Source organism: Suhomyces tanzawaensis (genome assembly GCF_001661415.1).
Source record: "Suhomyces tanzawaensis NRRL Y-17324 unplaced genomic scaffold CANTAscaffold_2, whole genome shotgun sequence".
NCBI classification, from domain to species: Eukaryota; Fungi; Ascomycota; class Pichiomycetes; order Serinales; family Debaryomycetaceae; genus Suhomyces; species Suhomyces tanzawaensis.
In genome coordinates this window covers 1108682-1121216 of record NW_017963637.1, presented here as the reverse complement: position 1 = coordinate 1121216, position 12535 = coordinate 1108682, and the positions used below count along the sequence as shown (strand labels likewise).

The following is a 12535-nucleotide window of genomic DNA, read 5'->3' as shown; positions in this document are numbered from 1 at the left end:
GCAAAATAGATTTGTTTCACCTGTACAAAATTTCTACAAAAGTGTTGAATTTCCTAAAATGTAGGTGATTCAAAAAAAGTTCTTGCAAAGCGTACGGACAGTAATTTCGGCAGTGTATATTAAAGGAATTTACTAACAAACAACAATATTTAATGTCAAAAGTATAAATACAGTCCCTAATGCTGGAGCCAATAGAATGCCAGCATTACTTTTTGCAGCAGTATGATTTGAACCAGTGCTCGAAGTGGCTGTGGTTGTGGAGTGCGAAGAAACATCTGAGGCAGAAATGCTGGTGGCAATTGTTGCACTTCTAGAAATGGTCAAAGTTGTGTCAATATTGTAAGATGAAGAGTCAGAGCCAGCATGATTAACAAGCGCACCTGGAGTAACTTGTGGTTTTGGTCTTCCTAAGTCATCGGCTTGCGGAATTTGTTTATCCTCAACCGTATCAGCGAAAACTGTCTGCAACTGAGAGCAAAAAACAAGAAGTAAGTAAAAGGAGATGATAGAGAAGTTGAGCTTCATTTTTTTGATGAATAAGAGAACATGGCATAATTATGTCCTTTTATACGGAATTATACTCAAAATTCAAGACGCGGTTCCAGGAAACTGACAATCCCAAATCATTGACTCATTATGGATTATCAAAGATTGACCAATAAGAAACTACAATTGCTTCTAACCTTACAATTCGCGAAAAGTTTTGAGGCATAAACATACAAGGATTTGGTAGATGTTGCTCCTTGAATTGTATCACCATTAATTGATTCATTCTAAATTCTCATCCAAAGTTGTTTTATTGATTTACATAACTACAACCAATGAAGTAAAGTGTTCTTTCTGGTTGATATGAATGTTGAAAACGCATTCGACCCACTGAAATCCCTTGCTAAATTTGCAATTGCTGATTACGAGGAAACCAAAAATAAAGTTTCGTGTGAGCCAGACATTGATCGGAGCCTGTTCCAAATTGGGCGATGCTCACTTTTCTCGTTTCCTATTGGCCAGAAATTATTACCAAATATGGACGCGACCTCCCTTCACAGCTTCTTATTGGTTAAAAATTCAAAAGTTTTCCACACAAAATACTTTGCTTGAAATTGGGCACGATAGCGCAATCCGTGGTCCGAATGCTTGCTATGGATGTCCTGAATTTCATAATTACAATTATGACACAGTGACTCAGTAGGTTCGGTTCTCGGTCTTAACATTGACCGAGGTGAGTCAGATTCGTACATGCACTACGGCCGAGGGACAAGTCATCTTACTTTTTAAGTAGCTTTCAGATGTCTTCGTGCCAAGACCATGGCGATGCTTCAACGTTGACTTGTATGCACAGAATCATACACACCTCGCTAATTATTTTTCGCATCTCTGTTTTTAATCTTGTTACTGGCGTCTTGATCTCAAAAAACCCCTACTGTGGCATGGAAGTTTACCTAAGCCCCTTGCCTCCAAGTTGATTACAGTTCTCATTATTGGCCACGTCAGAAGTTAGCTTAAGCCCCTTGCCTCCAAGTTGATTACAGTTCTCAGTATTGGCCATGTCAGCTGTGCCACAATAGCCACGTTACCCCCACAGATGTATTGGGACATTGCGTTTCTGCCGTCTCCTTAATGTGAGATTTGGAGTTAATTTCATCCAATCTCATTGCTTGAAGTTTAGATGTATCCCAATTTGGAATGAGTCCGTACATTGCAGACCACCTCTATATTTTGCAATAAGAGGAGAAGAAACCTATGAACCATATCATTGACGCTAATCAAAGCCTCGCAATTGTAATCTCTTTGGGAAGTATTACCGTCTCTGACTCTTATCACCCAAATCCAGACGATAAGTGCAAGTGCACACAAAACCGACGCGAATGGCAAAATTCATGCGAAGGGTACTTAAACAGAAGCAGTTCCTTACGAATAGAACTTCACAACTACTACAATGGAAAAGTATAGCCTGACGCTACTTACTATACTACATCCCTTCTCTATTCTTCACGAGGTATCGCAACCAGGGGTTGAAGAGTTCAAGGTTTTCAACCGGCCAGGCAATTTTTCGGACCCTGACTGGACTGTTCCTTTATACTCTCCTACCGGCAATTCCTTGAACCCTTCCTTCGTGAATGCTGTGTTATTAGGACTTACTGGTATATTGGCAGCCTTTGCCCTCATACAGTTGATCCAATTGGTGTCTCTTAAGAGCCGCCAAACCACTAACAAATACACCCCGACCTCGCAGGTGTTTAAGATATTCTTGGTAGTGGTCCAAGCGTTCCTCTATGGAAGCTTGTACTTCTTGGAAGAGAACCTTGCTAATAGCTCCTTGTTGAGCGGTGCTGCTTTATGGAGTGCTCTCCTCTTGCCTATCCAGTTTTATGAACCTAAAGTGTCAGGAAATGCATCTGCTTCAGTGTTGATATCGGTGACACTCACCACTGTCATCTTCGTGGCTGCGGTTGTTCAGGACTATTTTTCCTCGATTAAAGTGTTTGCTGCCTCCAAGACAGGTGCTGTCCTTGAGCTATTGATCGTGGTAGATTCCGTGATTGTTTTAATTTTGGAAACAAGTTATTATCAGCCTGTTTTCGAGATTGATGAAGAGATTGACGGGATTCCAGTTAATATTTTCAGTGTTGTTACTTATACTTGGATTACACCTTTGATCAACCATATTTATGCCAATCAAAGGGCAGAGTTGGAAGACTTGCCAAATGTGGGCAAAGAATTATTTTGTGAGAATACTTTTGACAAATTGGAAGCAAATTGGGAAAAGAGTACCAGAGATGCATCAGTTGCTAAGAAGAAATTCAAACCAAGTAGATTCAACATTTGGGCCAAAAAATCAGAAGATATCAAACCTTCACTTTTGTTATCAATTGTTTACTCATTCAAAGGTTATGTTATTGCATCATTCATTTTTGAATTTTTTGATATTTTCTTCAGCTTTGTTCAACCATTCTTATTGAGAAGTCTCATCAAGCATTTTAATGAGTCTTTGTCTTTGGAGATCCCTCCACCAATTATCGAAGGATATACCATTGCATTAACAATGTTTTTACTCAGTTTGTCAAAAACAATGTTTGTCAATCAGATGTATCTCAATATGTTCAAGTTGGGTTACGTTGTTGAAAGTTCATTGACCACTCTTATTTACAAAAAAGCATTGAAGTTATCTCCTCACGCTCGGAAAGACAAGCCTACAGGTGAAATTATAAATCACACCACCGTTGATCTTAGCATGATCAAAATGTTCTGTCAAAGTTTCCAGGATTTCTTTGGTGCACCTATCAGACTTATCATTTGTTTGTTTTCCCTCTTCGGATTATTAGGAAATGCAACATGGGGTGGTTTATTGATCGGTGCGTTATTAATTCCTGTTGCAGTCTATGCAAATACGACCATTTACCCTGTATATATGGGCATGATGAAGCACAAGGATGAAAGAACAGGCTTGATAAACGAAATTTTAGTGTCTATCAAAAGCATCAAATTATACTCATGGGAAAAACCATTGATGAAAAAGTTAAATGCTATTAGAAACGATAAGGAGTTAGCATCGGCTAAGAAAATGGGAGTGTTGAATGCTGTCTTACAATTCTTGTGGAGTTGTATTCCATTTTTTGTAAGTGCTGCAACATATTCTACTTTTGTGTTCATTTACAAAACTCCATTGACTCCAGATATCGTCTTTCCAGCATTGGTTTATTTTGATTTATTAAGTGATACAGTATTGAGCATTCCTAGTTTAGTTTCCAGCTCAATTGAATCCTTTGCATCTGTTTCAAGATTAAGGGACTATCTTTTACTCGACGAATTGGACTTTGATATGAACGGTGCTTATGTGAAAACAGATGCCAGTGATGCGGAGAACTCAATTGAGATCCAGAATTCTACATTTGTTTGGTCTAAGCACGAGCAAAAACCAGAATATAAAGACGAAGAAGACGAAGTCGAAAATAATGCGAAAGATAGCAATATTGCCCTCTCTGATATTTCATTCAAGGCAAAGAAAGGCGAATTGACCTGTATTGTCGGGAAAGTTGGGAGTGGTAAGACTACATTGTTGAGATCCATTTTGGGTGAGATACCTCTTTTGACAGCAGAGTATTCTGATGACGTCGTCAATTCTGAGCAAGCTAAAATTACAGTCAACGGGACAATCGCATATTGTCCACAGTCCCCTTGGATCTTAAACGCAACAGTGAAGGAAAATATCTTGTTCGGGTTTAAGTACGACCGGGATTTTTACCATAAAACTATTGATGCATGTGAGTTAGTTTCTGACTTCAAATCTTTGCCAGATGGGGATCAAACTGTCGTGGGAGAGAAAGGTATTGCTTTGAGTGGTGGTCAAAAGGCTCGTATTGCATTGGCCAGAGCGGTTTATGCTAGAGCAGATATCTACTTGTTTGATGATATCTTGTCCGCAGTGGATTCACATGTTGGAAAGAATCTTATTAAAAAGGTCTTAGCTGACGATGGAATTATTGGCCCAAGAACAAAAATTTTGGCTACTAACTCTGTCAGAGTCTTACATCAAGCAAACCAGATATTTTTGTTGACCAAGGGGTCTATAACCGAAAGCGGAACCTACGACGAGGTTAACGAAAGAAAGTCTGACCTTGCTAATTTGATAGAAGAATTTTCTCGTGGAAAGGATGACGAAGAAGAAGAAGAAGAAGAACAAGACACCCCAATTGTTGAAGCTAATGCGAATGATTTGAATGATGAAATTCAGCAATTTCATGGCGAGGATGCCGCACCAAAGGTTGAGAACACCCTTCGTAGAGCTAGTGTTGTCTCATATAATCACAATTATGAGAATGAAGAAACTGAAACTGATGGAGCTGGCAGGAAAACTGGCCAACTGGAAGAGTTCAAAGCATCAGGAGGCCTCAAATGGTCGACCATTGTCGAGTACTGCAAGGCATGTAATTACAAATATGTCTTTGTCTATATTGTTATGACTTTTGGAGTTACTTTACTTGGGGTTGCTGAGAAGTATATTTTAACCTACTGGACCCAATGGAATTCGGATACGGGTGAAACTCAGAGACCAGCATTTTTCTTGAGTTTTTACATCTTATGCGGTATTACCAGTGGTGCTATGATCTTGTTTTCATCATTCGTGGTGTGGACATTCTGTATTGTTAAAGGTTCTGCTTATTTCCACGAACGTATGGCAAACTCTGTGCTTCGTGCACCAATGTCATATTTCGAAACAACTCCTATTGGTCGTATCTTGAACAGATTCACGGATGATATCAGTACAATTGATATGTCTTTACCATGGATGTTGATTATGCTTGTTTCCTCGGTCCTTCTGGGAATCATGGCAATCGGTATTATCATAATTAACTTGCCAATTATGTTTTTCCTTATTATTGGTCTAGTTGTGGTCTACAACTACTACAGGTCTCAGTTCATTCCATCCAGTAGAGAATTGAAGAGATTACTGAAAGTTTCTAAAAGTCCTCTTTTGGCAACAATCCAGGAGTCGATTAATGGTGTTGATACCATTAAGGCATTCGATCAAAAAGGAAGATTTACTCACAAAACAAAATCATTGGTTGACAGGAATATTTTGATTCAATATGTCAGTCAGTTGTGTAATAGATGGTTATCGATTAGATTACAATTTATTTCATCTTCAATCCTTTTCTTTGCATCCACGTTGGCAACGAGTTCCTTATTAACGTCAAATCCAATTCAACCCGGTTTGTTAGGCTTCATCATGTCTTTTGCTCTTGGAATATCTAATATCTTGACAATGATCGTTAGAATTTGGTCAGAAGTTGAAAGTCAGTCTGTTGCTCTTGAGAGAATCTTGGAATACTGTGCATTGACACCTGAAGCTCCAATGATTGTCGAAAACAACCGTCCAAACGAAAACTGGCCAACTGAAGGTGTTGTAACCTTTAAGAATTATGCAACCAAGTACAGAGAGAATTTAGATCCAGTGTTGAAGGGAATTAATGCCACTATTAAAGCAAAAGAGAAAGTTGGTATTGTGGGAAGAACCGGTGCTGGTAAATCATCATTAACTTTGGCTTTGTTCAGAATTATTGAAGCTACTGAAGGGTATATTGAGATTGATGGGGTAAATACCAGTAAAATTGGCCTTTACGATTTGAGATATCATCTCAATATCATTCCTCAGGAATCACACACCATCAAGGGAAGTGTAAGGGACAATTTGGATCCTTTCCAACAATATAGCGATGAAAGGATATGGAAAGTTTTGGAGCTTGCACACTTAAAAGAACATGTGAGCCAAATGAGCACTAAACCGACTGAACAAGAACTTAAGGAGAGTTCAAATCCAGATGACGAGTCGCCAAAAACTGGATTACAAGCCAGGTTAGATGAATCTGGTTCCAATTTATCCTCAGGACAAAGACAATTGATGAGTCTTGCAAGGGCGTTGTTGAATGACAACGCAAAGGTTTTGATTTTGGACGAAGCAACTTCTTCGGTTGATGTTGAAACGGATAAGGTGATTCAAGATACTATTAGAAGTGAGTTCAAGGACAAAACTATTTTAACTATCGCGCACAGATTGGAAACTATTTTGGACAGTGACAGGGTATTGGTTTTGGATAAAGGAGAGATTAGAGAGTTTGATGCACCTGATACTTTGTTAAAGGATAAGAACAGTATATTCTATTCTCTTTGTAAAGAGGGTGGATACTTGAAGAGCAATTAGCTTATATTTATTTCATTCGGTCTATGATATTTGAACTATAATAACCTACAAATTACATTCTATGATATGATCTTGAAAATGTAAGACTAGTATTAGTGTTAGTAATGCCGTTTTTGAAAACCCAGTAGTATCTGAGCTTTGCCGCGATCATTGAGTTCGGTAAAAATCCATGCTAATATATCACTCTAATTCCTTTAACAATAACGATAAGTCGGCTCTTTGTTTCTGTAGCTTTTCCAATCTCTTTTGGCCAATACCTACCCCCAACAACTTTTTATTAGCGGACTTGCAGAGACCCTTTGCACCCAACGTACATATGTCACAATTATTTGCTTTGGGTACACAAATGGCCTGGCCAAAGCCGACCAATAAGGGGTTTATATCGGACCAATATTCCTTGGGCAACCATTCCTCTAGCTGTGCTCTAGTTTGTTCTGGATTTTTGGCGTTTTTCGTCCACTTCCACATTTCTGCGAGTCGATGGAGGTGGACATCTACTCCTATACCTGAGTTTATATTCCAGGCATTTTGAAGTAACAAGTATCCCATTTTGGGGCCCACCCCCGGTAAGCTGACGATGTCTTCGATTGTATTGGGGATATCTCCGCCGTACTTTTCTTTTAATATGAGGCATGTGTTTCTGATGTAGCTGGCCTTACGGTTGTGAAATCCGACTTTGCAGATATAGGCATCTATTTCTTTCTCAGTGAGTGGTAGCACCGACTCGAGAGTCAAACCGTCGGGGTACCCCTTTGCAATCAACCCTTGATGTAACGCTTTCATGGCATCGAAGTTGACCTCATCTTTGGTCTGAGACGAGAGCATCAATGATATCAAGAGCTGGAACCTGAAGGTTTTGGGGCTCCGGAGCTTGACGCCCGGGTTGATTGTTTCTGGCATTCGTTCACATCCCTGAGAGTCGACGGGAGCCCAGAACTTGGCTCTCATTTTCACCACTTCATTGTAGACTTCGTGCCAGTGAGGTGGACCCTGCGATGGCTTTGCAAACGCAAAGACATTAGGCGGAAGACTGGGGGACCCACTCTGTTCCTGCTGACCCTCTTGCTTGAATCCATGACTCGGGTCGAAGAGCTGGCTCACTTCATGCTTCACTCCAGGTGCTGCCGCGGGATCGATGGTTGTATCGTGTTCGATCTCGACCTTCACTTTGGGTGCTGGATCTGCTGGCACCTGGTGAGAATCTAGCGCTTCGGTCTTGACCCGTACCTCATTTGTAACCTGCTTCACCTGCACTCCAAACGGCTCCAACTTGATGCGCTTGGCACTTCTGGTCCTCATCGTACCGAGATGGCATTTTCCCCACGCACAGGTATCTGATCAGTATACGAACAGCACCACAAAACCCCATGCCTAAACCCCGGTCCGGGGAGAGCTCCGAAGTTAGAGATCGGAGGGCAACGGCCCAACGTCATCGGCTAGAGGGATGCTGGATACGTGGTACACGCTCAACGACTGGCTGCTCCACTCACCAGGCACCTTCAGCTTGTAGGAACACTGCCTTCATCCATTTCGGGGAGTTCCGTTAGCCCTTGTAAATGGGTAGGCGCGCGCATGAGCCGCTTGTGATATTCTTATGACTCAACTGAATCATAGTGTCGGTGATTGGAGTGAGCCTCAGATTTGTAAATCTTTCACCTCGGGACACATATAAAGAATACCCAGTCGGTTTCTCCCATCTAAGCGAGGTACTCATGTCAGTCAAGGTTGCGGTCAAGAAAGAGCAGAAAACCCCTAGTAGCATGTCAGTCCAGGTGGAGGTCAAAAAGGAGCCCAACCATACCAAGACCATCAAGACCCCAGGCACCACTGTGGTACGAGTTGCCCAGGCGTGCGATCGATGCAGGGCCAAGAAGACCAAGTGTGATGGCCAGAACCCCTGCTCCAGCTGCTCAGCCATAGGAATCGAGTGCATAGTCTCCGATAAGCTCTCTCGGAGAGCATTCCCCAAAGGATACACCGAAACCTTGGAGGAGAGAGTCAGGCAGTTGGAGGCCGAAAATAAGAAGTTGACAGGGTTGTTGGACATCCGAGACGAACAGTTGGAGTTCTTGAACTCTGCCAGGAACGATGACAAGGAAATCGCCAACAACCGCTTGAATGAGGAAAATGTCAACCAGATAGACCACAGCCATATTCACGACGAACACTGTTCTTGTGGGGAGTCAAACCCCCAGGTGATGCACGAGAGACCTGTATCGATTGCAGGATCGGCTCACAACGGACATGGCAGGGCCATGTCGGTGGACTCAATAAACCTAAGTGACGATGAAAGCATATTGAGTAACGAAGATTTCACTTCCTCCTTGGTGCCAGTACAGTCAAGGGACTTCAATTTCGGCCGCCAGGCAAACCCAGCCCCTCACGCCTTTGCAGCAGCCACGGCTATAGCCCAGATGCAGAAGGGGAAGGATGAAGATGAGATCAGCAAACAACAGAAATTGACCTCTTTGGTAGCAATTTCTATTCCTAGAAGTACCGAGGAAACATTATTTATACCGACACTTATTGCCAGAATTTGCCAAGCCCATGGCTACAATTCCAAGCCAGCGGTATTGACCGCCCATGCTATAGCTTCATTGAAAGAAAACAACGAGTTGAAGACTACTCAGAACAAACAACTAATGGACATCATAATGAACAGAGACGACATGTCCCAGTTGAGCAGCTCAGAGGCGTTGGTCTTTATTAGAGACTTGATTGATTTTCCAACATCGAGAATGGATTTGGATCACTTAGTTACTGTTTATTTCCAAGATTGGGGACTGGCTTTGCCAATTTTAGACAAGAATGCTTTTTTGAAGAATTATATGAGGTGGACTAGCATCGTTGATAATTCAAGTCCAGTAATGGATGAAATCAACGAACCCCTTGAGAAGTTTGGGGCAATGATGGTCTTGGTATTGAGTTTGAGTATGTTATCAAACAAGTATAAGTATATGTCCGGCTCAAGCACCGGATCTGGGGATGTTTTCGATAAGTATCTCCATTATTTGGCACATTTTGATAAATTGATCCATGAGTTTATCAAACCAAATTGTATTATAACGAACAACTGCTCAATGCAATCTCTCAAGATCCTATCATTGTGTTTGCAATATTGTCTAGTTATTGGTGATATCAATACCTGCTACGAATTAAGAGGAAGAGTGATAACGATGGCTCATCAATTGAGATTACACAGATGTCCTTCTGCCGTCCTTGCTATCAGTGGAGGTGATGTTAAACTTCAAAAGAGTATGCAAAGTGAAAGAAGATTATTATTTTGGTGTGTCTATTGTTTAGATGTTTACTCTTCATTGAACCTAGGTGTTCCAAGGTTACTTAAAGATTTCGAGATAGAATGTGCTCTTCCATTTGCTGGCAAATATGATGACGATGATCAAGAAGGAGAAAGCATTTTGATTATTAACAACAAGAGATTATCAATTGTGGGTAAGGTGAAGAAATTTGCGTTGGCTATGATGCTTTACTGTAAAGTATTAGGTAATAATCTTGACTCTATCTTCTCCAGATACGAGAACTCTGATCCTCATAGGAAAGCATTGCATAGAGATGGACTTTTGGATAGTTGGAGAAGGGAGTTACCTTCCGAGTTGAAGTTTGATATTGATATTAACGGATTTTCATTGAAAGATGGTGATACATACTTGGATGGAGAATTCTGGAAAAAATATTCTAAAGAGCAATTAACATTGATATTTCTTTACTATCATGCCAAGATTTTGATATACTTACCGGTCATATCGAAGTACGGAAACCATCATAATGTCGGACTTTCACCCAAAGAGCAAATATTGAAGGCAGAGACAGATGCCGGAAGTATTGCGTCAAGTATCAGTATGATCCAGCAGTCATCTCTCCAAATTTTGGAAGTATTGAAGAGCCTTACGAAGTACAATTCTTCATACTTGTTACCAATTCCAGTTAATATTGCCCGAGAGCAGGCCAGATTCACATTGTTGGTGGCGAAAGGTAGTTTGGATTACATGAAGGGAGGTCCATTATATCAAACTCTGAAACAGCTTTTATTGGACACCATTGCTTCATTGAATCTCGAGACCAGCCATGAGATTCCAGGAAGTTTGACTAAAAACTCGGTAAAGCTTTTAGAGTTTGCTATATTGGGTATTTTGGGATTAAACTTGAAGGGTACGGCTATTAAGAAAAAGTCCCCTCCATTACCGCAGCAGCCAATCAATAAGCCAGCAGTGTTGAGAGATCCACTTGGACAGGAGAAATTCAAGCCCACCACGCCCTCCAAATTGGCAGTGGAAGTGGATTCTAGGTCCAATAGCTCGTTCGAGAACGATGATGGTTTGGAAAATATCTTGAATTTTGATCCTTTCGATTTGACAACCAACAGACAAAGGTTCATGAATGATTTTGCAGCTGATGGTTCGTTGGGTTTGGTACCGTTCTTGGGCTTATCCAATGACGTGCCGTTGGACTCGTATGCATCCGTGCTCGGGACCGACTTTGACCAATACATGTATACTGACACAAGTGTGGGGCACTCAGATGACATATTAAGGTGGACTTCATAGATAATACTCTCAACTGGGCCAGTTGCAGATTTCGGGAAAGTGCCGATTTCGGCTCCTGAAATGTGGGGTCAGTGCGAATACATAATTTTGACGTATAAAGAGCAGGGCAGATCCAGTGAGATCGTCACAAATTGTAAGCAGCTATCAATCAACAAGTATCAGATATGGCCTCATTCTCTAAGACAAACTTCAAGGCACTCAGCTATAACTCGTTCCGTCCACACTACCCTCCCAGTTTTTACAATATTCTTACTTCATATGTCACAAAGGATACTCCATCCAAGTTGCCCATTGAGTCTGCTATTGATTTAGGATGTGGTACTGGTGTTGCTACGTACCCCTTACTCAACTTTTCTAAAAGAGTGACGGGTCTCGACTTGTCACCTGTGATGATTGAGACCGCCAATTCATTGAAGTCCGAACGGTTAAACCAATTGGGCATCTCCGACGAAAATAGTATTTCGTTCAAGCAGGGTGCAGTGGAGGACTTCGTCAACAATGAACCCAGAGAAATTGAAGATGAGTCAGTTGACCTCATTACTGCTGCTCAATGTATCCATTGGTTTGAGGATTTCGATGCATTCTTCAGAAATGCCGCCAAGTTGTTGAAAAAGGGAGGAACTTTGGCGTACTTCTACTATGTGGACCCAGTGGTGGTTGGATACACAGGGAGTTCGAAGTTGGACAGAGATACGACATTGAAGAGGGCTAAGGAAATCTACTTCAAGTATGCCTATGATGATCCAGAGCTTCTTGGACCTCACTGGGAACAACCAGGTAGAAATATCATTAAGGACCAATATTCGGTGCCTAACTCCAAGGTTCCCGAGGACGTGTACGAAGACATCACCATCAATGATTTTGAACCTGACTTCAATGGCATTTCTAGGGCCACAGAGAAAGATCTCGATTTAAAGAAGGAGAACATTTCCTTACAAGGTTTTGCCGACTACGTTCTGACTTATAGCTCATACCACAACTACAAGGAAGCTAAGGGGGACAAAGGAGAAGTTCTTGAACAGTTCATCAAAGAATTGGAGTCCGAATTTGGCTGGGATAGAAACGAAACAAAGATTGACTTGGTGTGGACCACAGGTTATACTTTCCTCCGTAAAAAGTAGTTATGATACAGCTGTCAATTTAATTCTAATATCTTTAACATGCAATGTGAAGTTTTGACAGACAATATTATGATCAGCGTCCGATAACTGGGTTATTAGCTCCAATTTTGTGGAATGTAGTTCTTGTATTTTACATCGCATTGGCAACG

At 41.2% G+C, this 12535-nt stretch overlaps 5 protein-coding genes across 5 annotated transcripts; 3 read left to right on the top strand and 2 right to left on the bottom strand.

Annotated features, from left to right (window-relative positions):
* Window positions 1-100: 100 nt before the first annotated feature.
* Window positions 101-560, bottom strand: CANTADRAFT_25270 (uncharacterized protein). Its single transcript, XM_020207370.1, has one exon. It carries the CDS (start codon window positions 523-525, stop codon window positions 133-135), a length of 393 nt encoding a protein of 130 aa, XP_020066067.1. The 5' UTR covers window positions 526-560; the 3' UTR covers window positions 101-132.
* Window positions 561-849: 289 nt separating this feature from the next.
* Window positions 850-6700, top strand: MLT1 (Mlt1p; the record flags this gene model as incomplete). The annotated part of the gene is made up of 2 exons (XM_020209693.1): window positions 850-930; window positions 1997-6700. The coding sequence occupies 2 exons, from the start codon at window positions 850-852 to the stop codon at window positions 6698-6700; spliced, it is 4785 nt and encodes a 1594-aa protein (XP_020066066.1).
* A 180-nt stretch (window positions 6701-6880) lies between these two features.
* On the bottom strand, window positions 6881-7999 carry NTG1 (bifunctional N-glycosylase/AP lyase; the record flags this gene model as incomplete). The annotated part of the gene is made up of 2 exons (XM_020211502.1): window positions 6881-7750; window positions 7949-7999. The coding sequence occupies 2 exons, from the start codon at window positions 7997-7999 to the stop codon at window positions 6881-6883; spliced, it is 921 nt and encodes a 306-aa protein (XP_020066065.1).
* Window positions 8000-8496: 497 nt separating this feature from the next.
* CAT8 (DNA-binding transcription factor) lies at window positions 8497-11157 on the top strand (the record flags this gene model as incomplete). The annotated part of the gene is made up of 1 exon (XM_020208696.1): window positions 8497-11157. A coding segment is annotated over one exon (2661 nt), but the record flags the coding sequence as incomplete, so codon positions are not given.
* Window positions 11158-11347: 190 nt separating this feature from the next.
* On the top strand, window positions 11348-12510 carry CANTADRAFT_182242 (uncharacterized protein). The gene has a single exon (XM_020206371.1). It carries the CDS (start codon window positions 11430-11432, stop codon window positions 12384-12386), a length of 957 nt encoding a protein of 318 aa, XP_020066063.1. The 5' UTR covers window positions 11348-11429; the 3' UTR covers window positions 12387-12510.
* The last annotated feature ends 25 nt before the right edge of the window (window positions 12511-12535 follow it).

Excerpts from the sequence above, each read along its gene's own strand:
- CANTADRAFT_25270 (XM_020207370.1), bottom strand. The coding sequence starts at position 525 with ATGAAGCTCAACTTCTCTATCATCTCCTTTTACTTACTTCTTGTTTTT.
- CANTADRAFT_182242 (XM_020206371.1), top strand. The coding sequence starts at position 11,430 with ATGGCCTCATTCTCTAAGACAAACTTCAAGGCACTCAGCTATAACTCG.